The sequence below is a fragment of the Lycorma delicatula genome, chromosome 11 (assembly GCF_047948215.1).
Source record: "Lycorma delicatula isolate Av1 chromosome 11, ASM4794821v1, whole genome shotgun sequence".
Lineage (NCBI taxonomy): Eukaryota > Metazoa > Arthropoda > Insecta > Hemiptera > Fulgoridae > Lycorma > Lycorma delicatula.
The window spans coordinates 78,598,188-78,622,356 of NC_134465.1; the positions used below are offsets into that span (position 1 = coordinate 78,598,188).

Genomic DNA, 24,169 nt, shown 5'->3' on the forward strand with positions numbered 1-24,169 from the left:
CAGAGAGTTATAAAAAGTATTTGTAAGATTAGACAGCATGTGTTTGAAATTATTCCTCTGATGTCAAAAACCAATTTGTATAATAAATGAAATAACACAGTGATTTCAAATTTAAGTAATTTTTTACTTGCATTTCACAACAAATGTTGAAAATCTCCACCTTGAAAGTTGATGCAGGTCTCAACTTTTTTTTTTCAAGTTTTGATTACCTTTCATGTGTTTCTCCGCTTTAATTGTCAATGTTTTCTTCATTATTTTTTGTAACATGTTCAATGTTTATGTGTTTTTCTTGAAAACATTTTCTTTTGACTGGTTTCACAGATAAATATGGGACTGAAAAGACTAGGGAACATGGAATCTGTAGCCTGAGAAAAATTCATGCAGTATTTATTACATTTCAGCCGCCCCTTATATTTTAATTATTACTCATTTGCCTTTTACTCCTTATCTATTTTCATATTTTGTAGTTCTTTCATTTAACATTTGAACTGTATCTTCTGTTATAAGGAACTATTTAACAGATTTTGTTTATATGCTACATGAAAAATTTGTATTCAGGATTCTAATGTGTTTAAAATTAAAAATATTGCATAACTGTACTCAAAATAATACAATTTTTCTAAAACACTCATTTCATCAGAAGCTAAGGCAAGTTGTAGAGAAATCTCACTTACCAGAGCATTTTTGGAAGCTAAGTGAATGTGAAAATTTATATATTTACTATAAATGAACTTTCTCCATTAATCAACTATTTACAAATTATTTGTTTATTAATTATTGAAACTTGTTTAATTTTACCTTAATATTTACATCTACGTTTCATTATTTACAACGATACAAATATACTTATGTAGATAATAGATTAAGTGCATTACAGATTGTCAAATTTGTGGTTTATAGCTCAAAATCATTCAAATGTGTAGAATAAACATTTTTCCATAATCTGAAACATAATTTACGATGTTACAACTTTGCAATCCTTAGAATCCATCCTAATCATAAAAAAAACTTAGTTTTCAACAGCTTAAAATGTTTTAATGGTGCATTTATAATGAATTATAAACTTTTTACAGTTGTTAATGTAACTTATAATTTATTGCAATATCCCAAACCTTACAAACTGGCGTTATGATTAAAATTTACATGTTCTGAAAATGTCACTGAAAAAATGCGATTGGTTTTTCAACAATAACTTCCTTAATTTTTAAGCTATCCAATCGCTCAAAAAATCATTTTGAAGGAAATTTCAAGGGTTGCAAGACATGTAAGTTCAGTTTCCTTGAGCCCTTCTATTTTTAAATTTTTGAGTTTAAAGGGCTTTGAGAAGGTGGTCCTCATACTCAATGCACACTTCTAACGGTGATATCTTAATCAGTTATTGTTCTGAGGAAATAAAAAAAAATAAAAATTTTCAGTAAAAAAAGTTATAAATTTTTGTACTATCACATGTTATCCTACACATATTATGTTCCGATATAGAATTATCAAGTCATGTAGACTTGTTTTAAGGCTTGACATGCTTCCTTAAAAACTAATTGAAAATTAACGGAACCTCTGTCATTTTGATAATCTTGTGTACCGATCAATTTATTCTAATGTTTACCTTTTTGGTATCCCACATAAGTTTTGATGATAATATAAAACTCCAGAAGTTTAATTTTTTTGTCGTATTTTACATACTCTTTAAAATAGTTTATTCTTCTCCAAAAGTTTACATTTTTATCCTTATCGAGGATAAAGAAGTGTTGAATTAGAATGAAGAATGTAATTATTACAGCACTATATAATAATGAGTTTGATTAAGAACGTCAAATATACTTTTACACAATAAAAAGGACATTTTAATGACATTTTCATATTAGTGAATGTCATGCATAAAAGATTTTTTTTAAATTACTCTTGTAATACTCGCACTTTTTAAATGGTTATGTTCATAAAATTTTGGTTATACAGACAAGATTGTTGCTTGAACAAGAGTTGTCCTAGTGAGAATCTACTGTGTATACTTTGTAACTAAAGTCATATAACAGATTATAAATAATAAATTTTTGAATGTACTGATGTATAAATATCATATTTATATTTGTAAACGAATGTTCAAAAATTAACAAGTTTATTCTGTTACTTGTTATGATGCGTTTATTTTAGTGTTAATAGTAATCCATTTTAAAATTTACTTTTTACTGGGGATCAGTAAATTAAAAACACAGTCTTGGGAGCAAATATTTGTCACAGGAAAACATTTTATCATAGACAATATTTATCTTGGAAAAACAGTACATGTATAAATTGAACATCACACTATATAATTGAAAACATTTATTAGATTTATTTTGCCTTCATACAATTAATCGGTACAATTATTTACATTATGAAATACGGATAAGTAATATTATTTTTCTTCATGTAACATTTAATGTGAAATTATTGTTTTGTTTTTATTTAATTTTTTAGAGTAAATTTAGTACAAGAGCAAGAGTATGGGAAGAAGGTTGTGAAGGACGGTCTGGAATTATGGTAGCTACTACCGGTAGAGGTCCGGTTGTTAAAGCACGTCTAGATCATTCAGTAACACCAAAAAGTCCACATTTGTGGCTTGGTACTAATAATGAAAATTGGTTTAATGATTTATTAACTCTTAAAGTTAATAATATGGAACTTGAGTTATCATTAAGTACCTTGTCTGGTTTAGCCGATCTGGTCGAGGATGAAGTGATATCACAGCCTTTACCGATGGAGGTAAGTAATTTTTATGAAGAGGAATTTCTTCCCTATTTTCTTTCTGCTTATCTTTTATCAGCATCTTTTAGCCACACTTGAAAGTTAGACATAACACTCCAAAACCAATGAAAATTGATTTTATTGCCAGTCTTCTATGTTTTCTTCTTCCCTCCACTTCCCACTCCATTACTGCCTTAAGGTCCTTCTTAGATATCCATACCATCCTAACCTTTCTGTTCAATATCCTCATTGAACGGTCAGTTGTAATTCCTTCAATCTCTTGTTTTCTTCTTATTTCTGGATGTTTGGTAAAGGAAGAATTCTTTCTCTGTCAAAGAGACTGACAATGAATATTTTAGGGGCAGACTTACAAGAATTACATTTATGAAAAGATAACTAGAAATGGATTTCATTGTTATATAAGGATCAATGAGCATAGAGATAAGTAAATTTTGTTTTAATACGATTCGTTTAATAAATTAAATGTTATCTTCTTTTTAACACAATCCCTTGCTTCTGTTGTAAGTTGTATACTTTTTTCATCACTGGTCGTTCTGTGTGCTAACAGTAAAAATTTCTTGTCTTTTGAGCCTCTTTTGTATATTTATTTTTAATAAAATAAATATACAAAATCTTTGGTGTCTTAATCCTGACTCAACATTAAAGTACTCCTTAATTTAAAGAGGAGCCTGATAGGAACAATGTTTGGACATAACCTGGCTGTGAAAGAACCACCCGGCAAAATTTTTCACTAGTTTCAAGTATTGATTTTGCATTATACAAACAGACATTATATACTCAAGAAAAGTCACTCTTTTTCTCTATAAATCTTTTAAATATCACAGGATTCATCTTTACTTGCAAACATATTTTTTCAGTGTTGGTTATTTGTAGCACCCTGCTCTTAAAAAAATCACAAAAAATTTTAACCTTAGCACCCCAAAAGGTTGGTTTTATTTTTTCCTACTAGAGGACCGGGATTCTTTCATTTGTTTGCCCGTTTGATTCTCAAAAGTAGTATCAGTAATTTTGATATCGGTAGTATGAAATTTTTGTCTGTTATGATTTTTAGGCGTGTGACATGGCATACGGAAAATATGGTTGTTTGTTTTGTTCTTTGACAAAATAACATTATTTAAATTCATTACAGTTTTGAAATTTGGTTTCTTTATTATTATAGTTGGATTTATTTATTTACTTATTATTCAAATGAAACGTACAAATAGAATTGAATTATAAAGATGTACAAAGTGAATAACAGAATCAAAAAAATAATAAATACTGAAATTATCACAATTTCAGTAGAAAATATATTTGAATTTACTGTAATAGTATATAATTAAAAAATAAACAACAAAGTAAAACATCTTTTTGAAAATCCAGTACAATCCATTTTTTACTTGTATCCATACACAAAGTAGGCAATAAATCTCTATTTTTAAATATTTATTGTTTTTTTAAAACATAATATCAAACAGTATACCAGTTTGTGATGTAATTTGTAAAATTTTATTGTTGAAATTTGGAATAATTAAGAAAACAAAAATTGAAAAATAAAAAATGGCAAAATAATATAGCTTTGTGAAAGTCAAGATTTTTTTCAGTAATTTTCCAATGACTTTTTCCAGCCTGATTATTTCACATAATAATCAATAATAAGCTGTTTCATTAGAAATTTAATAATTTTCTGTTACAATATTTTTTTTTAGAGGCACAGTTCAACAAATTTTCTAAAGTTTAGGCATGCAGAAAAGAGAAAGTATCCAGTTTTTCATGCGAGAAGCATTTTATATCACTCATCTTAGCCTAGATAGGTGATATAATTCTAACATGGCGTGACTAAGATCCTCTGGTACATATTGATTCAAATTAACCCTCCTAAGATTATCAAACATAGTAGGCCATAAAAAAAGAGTATAAATTGGTTTCTTTATGATTGTCACTAATTTTAACTTGGAACCACTCTTGCGCATATTTAAATTAACACAGTTTCTTATAAGTGAGTTGATTTACATATACATCATAACTTTTAGGAATCGTTTCTATTTTATTTTGTCTGTCCCTGTGAATAGTTCATCAACATGAAATTCAAAAGCTAGTTTAAAATTAAACCCAATTGATTGTCCTTCATTCTGGTTATCGAAATTATTCAGCCATATTTGAACCGGTCAACCCACCTGGAAAATGCACAATTTGAATGAATAACATTTGTTATATATGTTAAAATAGTTGTCAATCAGCTGTTAAATTGTTTACAGGGATGCCAATTAATAATTTTGAAAGTATTATGCTTTTTATTCAGATTTTTTTTAATCGCATTTGTTTGCCTATTGATTCTTGCATTAGTAATTTTTTTACATTTACTTCTTGGTCCCTTATCCTCGCTTACTTAATGTAATCCTATTTTCCCAACTTAAAGAATCCATTGAAATTTTTTTGTTTATAAACAAAGAAAGTTTTCTTTGAAACTTTTGTCATCATTTTAGATATGAATAAAATTATTCAATTAAAAAATTATTTTATAACAAAAATTTTCTGATTACTCAGAGCATAATTTTAAAATAGATCAATACTTATAATTTTCTGTTGTAAATGAAATTATTAAGTTAAATGTTAATTTTTCATAAACTAATAAGAAAAAATTCATAAAATGACAAGGAAAAATTAATAATGAAAATTTTGAAGAAAAATAATCTAGATAAAAAATCAAGAGTTAAAAGAATACATGAATAGTGTGACAGAAGATTAAAGTAATCAAAACAATGTTTATCAGAAACAGTAGTTGTTTCAGATTCAAAACAGTAACGTAATGGTAGCTTGTGTTTTATGATCACAAATGTGATCATTTGTATCACTCACAAGTAAGACTAGTAGAAACATCTGAATAGCAAGAAAGTAGATTGAATATGAACATTTATATCATTTCCAAATCAGATTAATGTTCTGTAAAAATTCAATTCAGACAAGAACTACTATGAACATGTCTCTAGAAACAGAGCTGATTGAATGCACACCTTTGAGGAATCGAGCAAATCAACACAGTAGCACCAAAACCAGATTAGCAGATAACATATACACACTCACCCTTTCTCAACCAATTTTGAGTATACATATTTGAAATCATATATTTTTGAAAAATATAAGTTTCTAGTGAAAACATTTTTTCCATGAAAAATATTTGTACCACATTGCATTGTCACTCATAGTGAATGTATATGCTAATTTTAAGTTCACTAGCTTATCAGGAAATAGGTTAAAAATTGATGGCAAATTTTTTACCATTCTGTTGCTAACAGAATGACAGACACGAAGGGTGAATTAAATAAAAGCGTATTATAATAATAATAATAATAATAAATATGTAACTTAGAAATTTTTAAATATTGTTTACAAGATCTGTTTAGAAAATAACCAAACTTTATTTTTTTTTATCTTTATTATTAATTTTACAGATTATTGGTCCTTGTCCCCTTCAAATTACTCCCCTCTCCTACTCACACACTTTTCTCAGCGGAGTTTCCCCTTCATGAAACCACCCTGGATAGCTTCATTTGAAATGGCCTTTAAGGTCTGTGACGAATTTACTTTAATGTCATTAATAGTCTCAAAACAGTGCCCTTTCATCAGTGATTTTAATTTCAAAAATAAGAAAAAGCTCAAGGAACCAGGTCTGGTGAGTAGGGTGGTTGAGGGAGGACAGTCGTCTAACTTTGGCACCAAATTGACAAAGCTGAGTCTGCAGGCCCATTGTCATGGTGAAAGAACCGTGAGTTTTCTTGCTAACTGTGGTCTCTTTTTGCAGATTTTGATCCAATTGAGATGCTAATCTCACAGAAGAGATTAGCTTCTCTGACAATCTATCAGTGATTTGCATGTACCAGATGGTTGATTTTCTGAATGTAGGTGTCAGGAGAAGTCAAAGGCCTTCTTGGTCAAGTGTCATCTTCAATCCACTGATGATCAATATTTGCAACATTGTATACAACCCAGAGCATCATCTTCGTAAGCTTGGTTCAAAAGTTGAAATGTTTCCTGTGAAAGTTTTCCCCAGTTTCACGTAAAAATTAATGTTGTATTGTCGCTCCCAATAATTCCTTATTACAAAAATCACTACTAACACTTAAACAAGTTGCATTTAAATAACAATAACACGAAAACTAAACATGTTGTTGCAGAGGAGGTTATGCAAAACAAAGTAGCTACCAACTGCACTTCACTAAATATCTCTGTTAGCACGTAATTAAAGATAGTCGGTTATTTTCTGAACTGATCTTGATATTGGTGTTTTTAAAATAATTTTGTTATTGCGGTGTAATAATATCAATTTGTTTATTAATTTTTTTTTATAAAATACTGTAAATATTGTAAAACTTTAAATCATACAAATATAATTAGGTGATTTTTTTAAAAGTAAAAACATAATACTGTAGTAGAAAATTTTAAGTAAATTTTTTGGGTGATCGTGGTGGAGGATTTTTATGAAGGCATAATTTTTTTTTATTTTTAAAACTTAATTAAGTTAGATTTTCATTTTTTGCTTGATGAATAATTAACCACAGAAGCTTTTGAAGCTTGTACTGAAAATAAGGAAATAGAATTTTGTAGCCTATGAAGAATGCCTTGTTTATCGTATCATCTAGGTGCTGGTTTCAGGATCTTTCCTTGGACGAATGGGTGAGACACTATCACTCCTCCATGGAGATTGGCAATTAGAAATTTAATTTTTTTATTTTGGTTTCTATAATATTTAATCTTCAGTATCTATGCAAACTAAATTATTAATAATTTTTTTATTTCATAATTCTATTACAGATTAAACATTATATTGATCGACAAACATGTATGGATTTTACGGCAAGTAATTTTAAAAAATGAAATTCTGTAAACAACTTGTTTTTATTTTTAATATTACATTTTTTTATTAAAAAAAAAAAAAATAATAAAATTAATATTAAATAAATATAAAAATAAAATTTTAATTAAAAGTAATTAATATATAAGTATACAGTGTATAAATATTGTCTAAAGTAATAATTTAAAACTATTTAAGATTAAATCATCATTGATTTCCATAAATATATTTTTATATATTACTTACTTACTCACTTTAGGAATTGTTATGCTGAATCCCCTCCTCCATGTCTCCTCTTTCTTTGTTTATTGATTTTTGTATTTAAATATATTATTCCACTTTATCTTTCAATTATTTTTATAGTGCTATAGAAAATAAATAAAGGATGAGGGAAGAAAGATGCAAAGAAAGTAAATTTTATAATTGATTCTGATCAAATTATTATTACTAGTTTAATTCACTGCATAATGATAATTCATTCAGTAAATTTTATAGGTGGATAATCCTGAAAATGTTGAACCAGAAATACCAACTGGGAACGCCCATCTTTTGTTTGCTGTTAAAGTTAACGTCATTTAAAATTGCTACTGTACATTTTATGATGAACAATGTGTCAAAAATAGAAAGTATTGTATTCAATTATTTCTCCCTCTATTAACAGTGATTTCCAACCATGTAAATGCTTTATTCTCTTTCTATTAGGATTTTTTCAGAAGAATGTACTACAATTTAACAGCAAAGTTGGAATTCGTGTAGTTTGTTGATAAAATAGTCTAGTGAAACTAAATAATTTTAAATATATATATATGTTGTTATTATTATACAAAGAATTTAAAACATGTAATTTGTCTACTTAATTTTTTTTTTAATTAAGAAGACTTCCTACAGTATTTAGTTACTTTTTGGGAATATTCTAACCAACAAAATACTAACTATTCTTAAATATGTGGTACTCAAATAAAAAATAGCCTGCTCATCATTTTATGATAAACATTTTGTCTGAATGGGTTAATGCATTGTCCTGGTAAAGATTATCATCTACCCTGATGAGAGAAACTCCCCTGCGGATTAATTGTTACTTTTCCTTACCAGGAAAATTAAAATTAAGGGAAAACATTGTTGAGATTGTCAAAAATTTTTATTTCCTCCACAGGAATTTCACCAAAAATTTAATTAGTGCTGAAGTGCCTATTATTGAAGTTTAGACTTAGTAAAAATCCATATATATATATACATTAGATGTGACTAAAAAATAAAAATTTTAATTTTTTTCAAAAGAATTTTCTAAGTCTTTAATATTGATATTGTCCTCTCATAGTAGTCCTCCAGAGTTGTGACAAACTTATGCCAGCGTTTCTTTCGATCTTTAAAACATTTATGGAAAGCATTTTTGGCATAGCCTTAAGTCTTTTAACTTTTTTTTTTTTTCATTTATTGTTGCCAGTAATTTTCCTTTTAATGTTCTCTTAATTAATGAGAACAAGAAAAAGTCACAGGGTTCATGTCTGAAAAATACAAAGGCTGTGGCATCAGTATGGTTATTTTTCGCTAAATAATCATGAATTAATATCAGAGTATGAGCTGGGTGGTACAAATTTCAAGAATTTTTTATCTGCATTTATGGTCATTTTCTGCAAATTGCCTCATGTAAGCGGCATAAAACTGCTAAGGAATACTGTTTGTTGACCGTTCAGCTTTGTTGTTTGAATTCATAATGGACAATGATCATTGCAAACTAAAAAAAAGGAAGGAGACCTTAATCCTTAAAAACATGTCATATCAAACTCAGTATGCAATTTTTTCTTAGTTTTCCAGGGACGATCAGACCTTCGTTTCAATATCATAAATAACTTTATACCCACATTTTGTTATCTATTATGACACATTTGAACAATTCTGAATCTCAGCGATGTCAAGTAAAAATTGTTTTACAGTATTGCTTTTGTTAAAAATTCGACAGTTTTGGAACAAATTTTGCTACTATACTCATTTCATACCCAGAGTGTAATTAAAGATTGTTTACATGAACCGTAAGAGATTCCCATTTATTAGAGCAACTTCTTTAATAGTCATTTCCATCACCTAAGCCCTTTGTGTTGACATAATATCCTCACTAAAAGCCTCCTCTAACATCTTCACCATTTCATTCGACTTTATTCCATTTTTAACGCAAAATTTAATGCAAATCCTTTGTTTCATTATTTTCAAACAAATTAAATACCCATTCTTAATAATAAAAGTCCTAATTACTCGGTGGCCAAATCTGAACTACACATTTAATATAACTGAAAAAATTGATAAACAATATAGACACTGCTGACATTGTTTGGAGAAAAGACAAAATAAGTCAAAAAGACGTAGCATGTAGAATTAGGAATTCTCAATACTTTTTTTTTATCATACCTGATCCTTCAGGTATAATAAAAACACTGCAATAACAGTGGACACAACAGACATGATAAATACATCCCAACCCCATAGGGGAAGACACCCGCCTACTGATATTCCAGTCCCCCCTCTCCACTGTTCCTTGCCCTGTTGGGCTTTAACGGGAGTCGTCTATCACCCTCTGACTTTTTACATCTCATAGTAATAAACTTGGCCTTGTTGGGATGCCACCGATGCCAATTCTCTGTAGACATTTGCATCGGTGATTAAATAACTCAGCTTATTGCCTTCGCTGTAGGTAGTTCTACTTGTTATGAGCCAATTAGTGAATGTCTTGTAATTCGAGGCAAAATACAATATACCACCAAACATGTTGATCGCAACAACAAAATTTGGTCTTAGTTCCCTTAGTGAACTCAGCATAAGCTTGAAATAAACCCCTGACTTAGGTTAATGACGGACTCTGGTCTGGTCTACCAGGGAGAGGCGGATTGATCGCCTACTCCCACTCAGCTCCATCGCAGAGTCCCGTGTGACATTCACCACAATAAACCACTGTCGAGATGCCGCTACACCTCACAGCTGCATGGCATCCCATGCCCATCGGTAGTGTAGTCGCCGTTCTGCCGACAGCTTAACAATTGACACCTCACATGATAAATACAGCAAATATTCTTTGAAAATACTTATAAAAATAAAGTGTTTCTTTGTGTATTTTTTTTACGTTTTCATTTCTTACATGACAACCAGCCAAATATTCACAAACACAGACTTTTCCATTACAGTGTTCTCCCAAAGTTTGTTTGTTATGCTCATCCATTGGCATATGTCTGGGGCACCCTGGTATCCAGTCAGATATGATTGTCACTCACATATACTAACACACACATTCACACAGACTGGTACTATACACCAATAATTAAGTTTGTTTTTATGTAGTTTTAACATAATTTAACTTTGTTTACATATTATAAATGCCTAAATTTATAAATATAATAATAATAATAACAATAATTAAAAATAACTAACCTTGGCAGTCAACTAATAGGGACAAATGCATACATTTTGCTATACCTGAGACTCTTAATGAAATCATTGTCTGTTAGTTATGTTTGTTGTCTGAATATATAAGTGGACCATAAAACTTAATGCTTTACATGGGAATTATGGTACAAAATCTTTATTACAAATGAAATATCAGCTATAAACAGGATTAAAAACCAGAACTTTTAGATTAGAGATGGAGATGTTACACCGATGGAAGATTGCAAAAAAGTAAATGGTTTTTTTACAATTGAGTTTATACAAAAACTTAAAAAAATTGTTGAACCAAGAGGGACTGCATACAGATGTGTTAAGTTAATTGCTCCACACACGCCTGTATTGCAGTTGAGGAAAAATTGAAAATTAAATTCTTGAACTATATACTATTTATTATTAAAAAAATATATCGGTTAAATTTTATATTTCCTGTTACAGATATCAATGGAAAATGTACGTCTGCATATGAAAGAAGACCATCAAACAGTACCAAATATAACATCACCTGGTAATATCCCGATTGATGTTAATGTTACCCGGTTAAGAGTATCTCGAGGACAAGATGGTGTGTTTCATGTTGAACCTACACCGCAACAGACGACTACACCCCAACAGTCTGCTGAAACATTACAGCTTATATCTGAAAATGAACAGCTTAGAAGACGTCTAGCAGCTATGGAGAAATTAAATGAAGAGAATCATTATTTAAGACGTTGCGAAGAGGAAGCACAGTTTTTAAAGTAATTCTGTTTTTATAATCGATAAATAATATATGGTCTTATTTATTACCTTTGATCTTTACAGTACAGGGTGTAGTTGTAAAAAAAAGTAATATTTAGTATTAAGAAAAACCCTGTTACAGCCCTGATATTTTTAATTTTAATGCTTCCTAGTTCATTTTTAATGCATCCACTGAGCAGTATGTTAATGCATAAACTTTACATTGAGCCTTAGTCATCATAGAGAAATGTGCAGGGACAGACCGTGTTCTGTTATCGGTTTCATTAGTGTTGATCAAAACCGTTGTTCTTGGAAATTCAGAAAACCATTTCAAAGAATAATTGTTTATTTCTCATAATAAAAACAGCCTTATAGATTATAATTGTGTTACAAGCTCGAATGACGATGACAAAAAAATTACATTAATTTTGTCGAAAAAATTGATAGAATATGTTTTCAAATGGGGAAACTTTTATTAATGACTAAAAAACTTTAATCTTATAAGTAAAATAAATGATCATAATGTAGATTGCACAGTGCATACGATCCAAGTGAAATAATGCAACATGTATGCAACTGCCAAACAAAATATTTTTGATGCTTTAAGGTCTTTAAGAAAACATATCAAAATTGCTTTTTGCTCAACCTACTATAAAGGGCATCATTCATCAGAATGTGCTTAAACACTATGTAATGCCAAATTTTTAACAAGATACGAGGGGTGGCTGAAATGTCATTCACAACTCACAAATAAAAAAAGATAGCCAAATGAAGCAAATATGGCACAAAATTACATTTTATCTGCTGTAAAATGTTACATTTATTCTTCTACATAGTCACTATATATAGCTAAATATTTTTCAAAATGGTGAACTAGTTTTCCCATTAGATCAATAAAGAATGCTGGTGGTCTTTCTTTAACCCATAAATAACCTCACTGCATCCAGTTTATCATCTACTGTAATGAATACTCTTAATATCCCTCTTTTATTGCAGAAAAATTGAAAGGAACCAAATTTAATGAGTATGGAGGATGTGGAATAGGTTCATATTTCAACTTCACATGAGCCTCCGTATGATGTATGTGGCTAAGTATTATTATTTTGAAGAATTATAGACTCTGTGGATTGTCAATGCAACACACACACACACACACACACACACACACACATAAAATATCTCCTAATTTTACAGAGGACCTGGTTTCCAGGTAATAGGTCACATACATGTGTCTGGATTCCCAGAACGCTGTATAGAGAATTTTTTTTATAGGGGCTGTGTTTTGAATATTTTTGACAGAACTATAGCGGTAATATTCTATGCTCTGCCATTTTTCTTCTGGATCATAATTATATGCTTGAATTCATATCAAAGTATTAGGAAGGAAGTGATCACCTCATCACAATTATATTTCAGAAACTGTTCTCTACATTCCTTTAGTTGTTTTTTCTTTTCAACGAGTTTACCTGGCACCTACCACAAACAGATTTTACAGTAGCTCAGCTGTACAGTAATTGTCTTATTTGTTCTTTTGATATTCCTATCAAATGGAGTCCTATCAGCAGTGTGCTGTGATAGTCATTTTGAATCGATTCATCCTATTCCTTTTGGTACTTTTCATCAGATAGATATCGGTCAATCACTGTAAGGTCATCCTTAGTATATGCTTTACTAGATTCTGAAGCAAGAAATTTTATCGCCCACCTACTCACAGTACTTCAGTCAACAGTTTCATCACCATAAATGGTTTTTGGATGATGATGATAAATGAGGATGTCAGTACTGTTTACTTTTTCTGCTTTTAAAATCTTGTTTTAGGTGCTTTGACAAAGCAGGCGTAGTAGATTCGATGATATATATATATATATATATATATATATATATATATCATCCTACCTAATTTAATTTTATTTTATTCTGTACTTTGTGGATCAAGTTATTTATTTATATTTCTATAATAGTACAAAGGAATATGAGTGTTAAAATTGACTTATAAAAAATTATTATAATAAAGAAAATAATTGAGTTTTAACAATCGATTACTTTCTCTATTAGTGAAATAAAATTTATTACTCTGCTGCTAATATTGTAACAATAAATCTATTTAATTATAATATTTATTATAAAGCAGTTATTGTTGTCTATAAAACATAATGTGGAGAGTAAAATTATATATAAGAATAACAGATAGAAACTTTAAAAAATGTTATCAAGAACATTTACACGCACATAAATATAATTATATTGATCATCATATAAAAAAAATATTCAAACATATTTTATATTTTGGAAAACATGACAATTTTAGAAATCAGTAGTGATTTTAAATCCTCACTTGAAGAAATACCCAATAAAAAAATATAAATTAATGAACGAGTGAATTTGAACATGATTGGCTTCTTCAAGGATAGATTTACCGTTGCTAATTGTACGGGTAATATATTGATTAATGATATTAAGTAGTATTTATGTTGCCCACAGTACAAAATTTTTAGTTTTTTTAGATTATAAATTTTCATGGGATGATCAGAGTGATTATGTATGTACAAATGTTTCAAATTTTTAACGTTCTGTGTTCAAGTTCCAATCAGCATGGCATTTCTACAAACACAAATCTGTTTTCGTCTATCATAGTAATTGTTATCGGGTGTCAGCCAGTTGTTACTTTATAAATAAATCAATAAAATTTAAGTATCTAATTTAATTGCTAAGTTTTTAATAATTTTGAAATGTTAATACATTTATGATTCCTCCCTGTAAAACATAGTATTACATCTTGGGCCATCGGGTGAAAGACAGAACAGTAAAAAAAAAACAATACCTACATTATCATCATATCAAGCCTTGCTTTCTTTTCTTTTTTTATAGCAAAGAAAAGCAATTTGCTTATTATTGAGCTACCCCATTGATTGATCAATGATATAAATTTGTCAACTAAAAATTATATTTTCTCTCCCATTTGTTTACATTCTAAAATGTATTATGTACATTTATGGTATGTTTTTTACTAACAGAGAAGATGTCGATTCATACAATGTGCAAAAGTGTAATAATTTACGTAGCATTTTCAATAGATTAGAAAATCAAAAATTTTCAGCCAATTTCTGGTGAGTAATGTTTTACAGTAAGTAATAATATTAAGCAACTACCCAGAATAATTTTAAAAAAATTTGTTGCATTATTTTCTATTCGTTTACATTGAAACCCTATACAGAAAATCACATTGCTATGATAACCCCCTCTAAAACTAATTATTATTCATTTCCCAAAAAAATTCTCTTCAATTTAATGTTAAATACCCCATGGTATACAAAAATAAACATAATTAAACAGCCTAGTGTAAAAATGTCTGTCGTTACAATGAATTTCAAGTGAAAAATAATTATTTTTAATGGCAAATCTCTAAAGTGAAATATTGCACTGTGAAGTACTACATAAACTCACATTAATTTTACTTACATTACCACTTAATTGTACAAGGGCTCACTAGAATGTAACTGAATTAGAAACTAAAAATAGATCATTACTATATCTTAAAAATTGAATAAGCCCAACCGAGCAATTTCAAGCATTAAAAAACATTAAAAGTCTTGAACATAACTTGTCAGTTGATTTCCTGCTCTTCTATTCCTCACACGTCATTTGAATGTATAACTGTTTACTAGGTGCATGATGTCTTTACTTGTAAATTTGAAGCTATATCATAATAGCAAAAAATTGCAGATAGTTTTTTCCGCACTATTATTTATTACTTATTTTGAATAAGTAAAATTGAATCTAAACTCTGTTATAATAAACCATTGTTTATAATACTATCACCATATTTTTTCCTAGACCATAGAATATTGTAGAAGAGGTGTTCTTTTTTTGTGGTTTTAGTCTGTTACTTCTATTTTGATTAGTTTGGGGTTTCAATGAATTTTGGAGTGTAGTAGTGTGGGATCTTTGTTTGATCTTATTATATGTTATTATTTTGTGTTACATTATTTTTAATGTTTAACTCCATTAGTCATGACTTACAAAACCTTATAAGGTTGCCCCAATAAAGAATAAATATCAGAATAATTAGCGTATATACTATTGATTTTTTGTAAGACAAATTTTATGTAAAGTAGAATACACACATATAAGGGTCATTCAATAAACAGACAATCACTGTAGAAAAATTATTGTTCATTCAGTGGCAGTGAAACTAGCCTACTTTTCAGCAAAATCCCCAGCTGCATTTAGGCACTTGTCTCGTCTATCTCTGACCTTTCTTAATCAAGCAGTAAAGAATTGTTCACCTCACTGTTTGGGCCATTGTTGCACTGCACCCTTGACAAACTCATTGTTGCCCAACTCGTTAAAAGGACCAAACAAAAGAAAACCTGATGGTGCGTATTTGGGACTGTAAGTTGGATGTGGTTAACACCTCCCTGACTCTACTTTTGAATAGCCTCCCATATCTTTTGAGCAATATGTGGATAGGCATTTCATTGCACCTTTTTGAGAAAGAACCGGTACATTTTCTCCTTATTACGGGTTACACTTTATTTTCTAACATTCACAGTTATTCTCGCTCGCTGTTGATTGTGTTGTTCTTACAAATAATCATAATAACTTTGGATTTGAAGTTCCAAAACATCAGCTGTCACATATTTTTTGAATTTTTTCCTGCTGGGTGAACTTCAATGCTTTCATTTCATAATCCAATGTTTGGATTCCGGCCCAAAATGAGGAATCCAAGTTTCATTAAAATTATTATGTGATCTAAAAGAGCGTTTCCTTCTGCTAAAAACGTTTGTTTAATTTTCATATAAATGTAAATTCAGGCATCAGTGATTTTGTTTCAGAACCTGTCTTACACTATGATGAAAATTGGTAACACTTGTTTTGCCTGATTTAAGTTAATAACATGCTTGTAAAAATTTACATATTTTAACATCACACAACTTAAATAACAGGTAACTTATACTTTTTTAATGTCAAAGAGAGAATTCGACCAGTTTTAAGCTCTCAAATCAGAAAATAAAAATTGTGTCAAGGCACAATTTTTATTTTCTGATTTGTTCATCCATGGCACACATTTCAAACAAAACTGGAATTTTGAAGTAAAAAAAAAAAAAGATGGTAATAATGGAAATTCATTGCAAACAGCAGATATATTCTTTGTTAGTGATTCCAACTTCATGTTCTGATAATTAAGTTTTTTCTATAAAATAATTTTTCCACTGTTGTCATTTATCTCTAATTATTAAACTGTGCTAATATCACAGCATACTTTGTAATTAGAAACTATTTAATTATTTTTGTTTATTTACTTTTTTTATTTCACAGGAGTTGTCTGAGCGCCGCACAAGACAACGTTACAACATTATTAGAAGAAAAACAAACGTTATTAGATCTGTTACAAAAGTTACAAGAACAACAAGGTGGTGGTATAAAACAACAAACATCGTCTGGTTCAGCTAAAAGATAGCAACAATGTTGCTGCTTCAAATGTAGTTGCACGCATAAGAAGCCTCACTAGTCAGTCATCTTTAGTCGCTTGCGAGTTAATAACCATCACTGTCATCTTAGCAACTATTTAATATCATTAGCTCGCTTTATTATTATCGTTAATTAAAAGAAGAAAAGAAAAAAACCAAAAAATAAAAAATAAAAAAAGGGTTGCATATATATATACATTGAAGCAGTTCAGTCATCTGATTAGTCAGTCTTATATCTCAGATAAAACATATATATATATACAAGTATATATAAATATATATTGTAAGTAGGATTCATTAATTTGCCGTTTAAAAACACCCTGTTGTATATTGTACATCATAGTTTTAATATCAAGATTAGTATCCTGGACAGTTAGGAGATGTTGTAATGAATTAGTGAACAAGGATCATTTTTGCAATGTGATCGGGGGTAGTCTCATGTATTTTATTAATAATTACCCTCACTATTTCAAGATCCTCTGTGTCCAAGACACTTCTCAAAATATTATCACTGTAGTAGATAGAAAAACTTTTAAACAACTGTTTTTTTCTTTTCCTTTTTTTTAAATATTACCATATTATGTTTGTTTATATTTTTTATAAATGTTTGTTTTTTTTAAGAAATATAAGAATTGTTTTATAATTTCTATATATATATTTTTTTATTATTATTATTTAAATAAATACAGTAAAACTGAGGTACAACATTATAGATAGAGAAATTGCTGTCGATTTGTAATGTAAAATTGGGAGCATCTTGCCAATTGTAGTTCCTAAAATTACAGCCTATTTTAGAATGTATGATTTTTTTTTCTTTTTAACCTCTGGAATCACCGTTAGATATTGCTTCAAAGGATGAGATGAATGATTTGTAGCTTGTGTGAAACTGCCATGACTGACTGGGATTCGAACCCAGGACCTCTGGATGAAAGGCCAAGACACTTCCACTTGCACCACGGAGGCTGGCCAGAATGTATGATTTAATTTTTTGCCACTTTACCATCCCAGGTAATCTAAACTATATTATTTAGTATAGTTTCTAGTTAATTTGTAACTGTGATTTATTCAGCACCTTTAATTTGGAATATGTTTATTTGGTTTAAAATATTATTCCATGCTGGAAATTAATTCAGTTACATTGGCTTGTATATTTTTAATTATTTTATCATCACATATCTTTACTACTTGGTCTTTCATATATTATAATTTATTTTACTGTATATATACTATTCATTTAAGATGTCCAGACGAGACCTACCAAGGCATTTACATCGATGGCATCCCAATGAGGCCTGACATTACTATGAGATGTAAAAAGTTAGAGGGCGAAAGACGATTCCCGTTAAAGCCCATCAGAGCTAGGAACAGGGGGGGAGGGGTAAGTGACCAGAAGCATCATAAGGCAGGTGTCTTCCTCCTGTTGAACGGAGTTGGGATGTGATCACTTTTACTTCCAGTAAAGCCCATAAGGGCTCAGAATGGAGGGGGTGGCGGAGGGTGTCTTCCACTACGGGGTCAGGATGTGATCACTTTATCGTGTAATATACTTTATAATTCCTAAAATATAGAGATACTCATATTTTTTTTGATTCGTGAAATGTAGTTATGCACAACCGGTAATCACTTAAGTGATTATCAAGTCAAGTATTGGAAATATCCACCACTTTCCAAGGCAGGTCTGAATCCTTCTTGACACCTTTCGTAGGACATCAGGGCTAATGGAATTAATCTCTGCAGTAGTGGCTCGTTCCAGGTCTTGTAGAGTACATGGCCTTGCTCAGTATACACTTCCTTTCAAAAAATCCCAGAGAAAGAAGTCTGGTGACGATAAGTCGGTGAAATGAAGCACCCACAGACCTTTTATCATGCAATCACCAAACATTACTTTAAAAACTCCATGCCGTTTTTGAATGTATGGCATGCTGCCCCATCTTATCCCAGGTAACAGTAGCATTCATCAGGCTAGAGAAGAGCTACAAATTGCATAATTATATTCTGGTATGTCAAGGGTTTTGTAAAAAAAAAAAAACAGGCCCATTATTTTTTGTCGAGAAATCGCACACAAAACCTGTGTTGTTGATGGCAAAACTTACCTTCTGTGAGTGTAGCAGCGATTCATGTAAGTTTTATAGTTTTTGTGTTGACCAATATCTGTTGTTCTGGCTATCAATGGCACCACTAAGCTGAAAATATACACTATCCAGTATGTCCATTCCATTACTTTCCACCCAGTTGATAGAACACTGTCAGTACCTTATTCTTTTAACAGTGTCAGGGGGGTTTCAGTTCCTGCATGCAATGAGTATGCATGTAGATATAATTTCTTTGTGGCCTTTTTTGCACTCCTGTACAATATTCCTTCCTGTCTGGAATAATAATTTACGCAAATGTTTCATTGGAGATTGTTTAAGTAATGCATGTACCTTTTCCATTTTCCCTTCTGTCAATGTTGAACCACACAAATTCTTGTCAGCAACATTCCACATCTCTCATAAGTAATGGATAATTCACATTACTGTTGAGTTGTTTGGCACAGCTGTATCTGGAAATGTAACATGAAATTGTTATAGGTGTATGACTTGCTTACAAAGTACACCTTGACAATAAACACCCACAGTGCTATTGAAAACGACGTGATTGTTCACAAGGAACACGCCACACCACCACTACATATTCTGTAATCACAAAGACCATGTACTCTGTACGCACAAAAACAATTGTTGCATGCTGATGCCACCTACTGGTAACTATATGGCCAACACCTAGACAAACATCAACTAATTTTCAAAAATTACTAAACGTGGTTATTCAGTGTGCTCAAGGTAAATGATGTGCGCAATAAAATAATCGCTGTATAAAATGCATTTTATAAACCCAGAGTACTCTTATAAAACCGCCATTACATTTTAGTAAATAAAAAAAGTGGAAAAATTTGTAAATTTAAATTTTTTTTAAGTATCAATAATAGAACTCAACAACAGAATAATTTTTATGATTTAAAAAAAAAGGAAAGGCAAAAATGAACATTGTATCATCACAAGCAGTGAATTGTACACATATAATTCAGATCTCTTTTTTATATTGGAGGGCACCATCAGTCAAGCTTGGCACTTTTTTTACACCACAAATAATTTTCATATATAAGCTTCAAGCTTATTTGATGAACAGATTATTTATAAGAAAAATTCTATATATTTAATGACTGATATGCCTGAATGAATATGTATTTTTATCAGGTGTTTTTTCAAGCTAGAAAACTGAAATTTTGGAAGTGTTTAATCTCAACATTCTACAGATGAGAAAAATCTTAAAATTTTTAAGCTTTTATCCTTAATGTAGTTCATTCAATAAAAAATGAACTTCCTTGTCACAAACAAGCAGATTTAGGTTTCTTTATAGAAACAACACAAAACCAAATTGATAAATCCATCACCACTTGCACAAATAAGGGATGAAAAAATTGTATACTTTTTTAAGTACAGTTTTAATTCCGGTATACCTATAGATATTTTATAAAGATAAGTATAGAAATGCATATTAACTTTGTTTAGCAACTAGATTCCCATGAGATCCCATACGGAATCTTATTCAGTTAATACCAAGCCAAATGAAAAGATTAATTTTTCCCAAATGGCCACTGTGTCTTTTGTTCATTATTTTAGCAGTTGTTTTTAATATCTTAAGAATGTAATATAATTGATTCTTATAACCCTTCAATACAAGATCCCAAATGGGAGGGATATCATGGCCTCCATTAAAAATAATGTAACAGGTCACTAAGTGTTAATTTCTAAATTAGAATGCAGAGAACATGAGAATGTAGAAAAACATGTAAAATGAGATTCATAGAGAATCTCTGTTCCTACAAATTAACTGTATGTGAGATTCCAAAGGGGATCTCATGGTCAGTTAAACAGGGCTTAAAGAATTGGTGTCCAGTCAAATTATTAAAAACACAGTCAAACCTTGTACAACCCCATAAGTTGTACATAAGTTGAAAAACTATATTATTATTTCATTCATTCTACATCCTGCCTGAATAAAGTTTTGTACTTTTTTCCTCAACCGATTGATACTTAGTTTTCTGCTCTGCAAAAAATGATAAAAATTATTATCATTGAAGTATCTTTAACCACTTTCCTGTTTAATTGATATAATAATAATACAGTGTAACCCCATTATAATGCGATTAACAGGGACTTCCCACGTCCCTATCCCTGTCGTAACACCCGCGTTATAGGCTAACCATGTTATTCCAAGAAGTAAATTTTAAACACAAATGGGATCAATTAAAAAAATAGGCAAAAAATCAAGCAATAATGGTTTTATAGAAAAAGCCAATACAGTGTAATGTGTACTTACATAGAAACAAGTTAAGTGTAGAAGACAATATTTTTTCTTTGAATGTAAATTATTTTTTTAAATTATAAGTTATTGTTTTTTATTGTGGTTGTATGTTTCTTCTTTATAATACATGACTTTACACTGTTTTACTGCAATACATGGTGATCATTGCTATCACTTTGTTGCTCCATCCCCGTTATTACACTATTTATATTTTCCTGTGTAGACCTCTCTGTAACAGCGACCTCTGCAATACCTTCCCCTTCTTCCTCCAACAAAGAACGGAATTTACAATTTCTTCGTCAGTCATGTAATGGGCAACAGGTGTTTGATTGTCTTCTTGAATCCACTGATTGAGATTTCTTACAGATAATTCTTGCTCGGTTGAATTTGACAATTCCAGAGCGTGTTGGTCAGCAAAGATATGAACATTCCTGTTTCAGTATCTTTTGTATTACTCTGTGACAATACCGACCAACAATTTTTAATTGTAGTAGAATTTACATTACTCCATGCTGTTCCAGCGTTATAATAATAATAATAATTCTTTATTCCATAATACATATACAAAAAATAATGTTTTTACAATATACAGTAACATATAACTACGACAACTGAAAAATATAAAATTAACATTAATGTACAGCACATTTTAGTGATACAGTTTTAAGAAATTTTGTTACTTTAATTCTGAGTTAACAACAGCGGTCAGTAATAAGCTTTAAATGCCCGAATAACTCCTCGGTCTAATGGTTGGATCAAAGATGTGGTATTCTTAGGTAAAAACATTGCAATTATTTTCCCATCTTTAGATTTCAGCAAGTCAGTAGGCGGATGAGCAGGAGAGTTGACAAGAAGTAATAAAGCTTTTTCTTCCAATTTTCGAACTCGTAAATAATTTTTAACACAAGGCACAAATTCATTGTTAAACGATATTAAAAAAGTATTACACGTCATCCAAGCACTTTTACTATTTTTAAAAATAACTGGTAATGAATTCATATTAACGTGTTTGAAGCAATGCGAGCTGGCATACTTGCCAATGAGCAACGGCTTCAATTTATGATTTCCTGACTTATTGGCACACAAAAGAAATGTTACCTTTTCTTTGTTCATTTTCATACCAGACTTATTTGGTGTTGGCTTCGCATCTATTGTTTTTGTTGGCAATTTATAATACAAAGCAGTTACATCACAATTATACAACTGTTCGTCACTGAAGTTATTCTCTTCTATTACGGATTGTAATAATGTTTGTGAAAAATGTTCGGCTGCCGTCGCAACTGCTGAACAAGATTCTCCTTCAATATTTACTTGGCCTATGCCATGACAGATTTTCCATCGCGATAACCAACTACTAGAAGCACTGAATTCTTCTCCATCGTTAATTTTTTCATGAAAATTTAGCGCCTAAGCTTGAACTATTGACCCTGAAAGTGGAACTCCTTCACACCATTTTTGCAAAAACCAAATAAAGGTACATACACTGATCTACAACATTAGCATCACTGAGTCTAACCTTTCTGCGATCAAGTCCAACCGTTTCATCTACCGAATCAATAAAAGAACGCAATTTATCGTCTTCTTTTACCCAACCATGTATACCAACCATGTATTCCAACCATGTATTCGGCACACCGGATTACGAGGATAAACTGGCTTTTGAACGACCTGCCATAACCTTTTCAACAATTTCTAATTTTTCCTTTACAGAATACGTTTTTCATTTAGACGAAATGTCAGGCAAATACAAACGAAAACAGACACTACAAAATCTAATAAATTAAGCAACGTAATAAAACTTAATGATACCGATAAATACAGTAAAAGCAGCTCGAAATAAATCACAATATGTAATAACATTCAGATACCATCTACTGTTCCTTGTACAGACAGCACAGCGATGGTCATATCACTGTTACAGGAAATGAGTCATGTGCAGTATATAATAAGAATTTCTCATATTACTGTATTAGAATCATGGTTTAGTTTTATTGATTTTCATTGGTTTAGCTTTAAAATTGGTCATGACTAATTGACAGATGTTATATTAGAAGCATATTGTTGAGAGTTTCAAAGGATTTATGGTGGGCGGGTTTTACACTGATATCAAATACAGTGGTACGGTGACTAGCATTTCTTCATCCTATTTTATTTTTTCAGATATTTTTTGGAGGAAAGGTATATCCATATATAAAAGATATATAAATATTAAAAAAATATATATAAAGGATATCCACAGTATATCAAGCCGTGTTATAGCGAGGCTGTACTGTATTTTTTTATAATGTTAACTTTTGTTTGTTAATTTATTTATATATTATTTTGTGAACTTTTCAAACCTTAACCTAGAATGCACACAAAATTATAGTCTGTTAAAGCACATGTAAGGTACGTACAGCACCCCAGGGTAAATAATTGAAAATGTTTTTTATAAAAAATATTTTATTGTTGCATATCATTAAAAAAATATCAAACACGTCTTCGAATGTAGTAAAATGTATTATATGATTACAAACTTCATGTTTTAATCAACTCAAGATTCGCAAATCTCCTTCTTGTGTTCTGAGCATATTGGTTTCATACACTTGGTGTAGAAGGTCTTATTTAGTCTTCCTCTCTTGGGCATTCA

General features: G+C 30.2%; 1 protein-coding gene across 3 annotated transcripts in view; it reads left to right on the plus strand.

Moving 5' to 3' along the window:
* Positions 1 to 17,840, plus strand: part of LOC142332545 (bridge-like lipid transfer protein family member 3B) — a 130,704-nt gene extending 112,864 nt beyond the window's left edge. For 2 of the 3 annotated variants that reach the window (XM_075378999.1, XM_075379001.1), the window contains 4 exons: positions 2,455 to 2,739; positions 7,534 to 7,575; positions 11,441 to 11,742; positions 17,042 to 17,840. In XM_075378999.1, the coding sequence (XP_075235114.1) occupies positions 2,455 to 2,739; positions 7,534 to 7,575; positions 11,441 to 11,742; positions 17,042 to 17,183 (771 nt within the window). In that variant the 3' untranslated portion in view covers positions 17,184 to 17,840. The remainder of the gene's footprint in view (positions 1 to 2,454; positions 2,740 to 7,533; positions 7,576 to 11,440; positions 11,743 to 17,041) is intronic. The other variant, XM_075379000.1, reaches the window with a different exon arrangement.
* Positions 17,841 to 24,169: the final 6,329 nt, after the last annotated feature.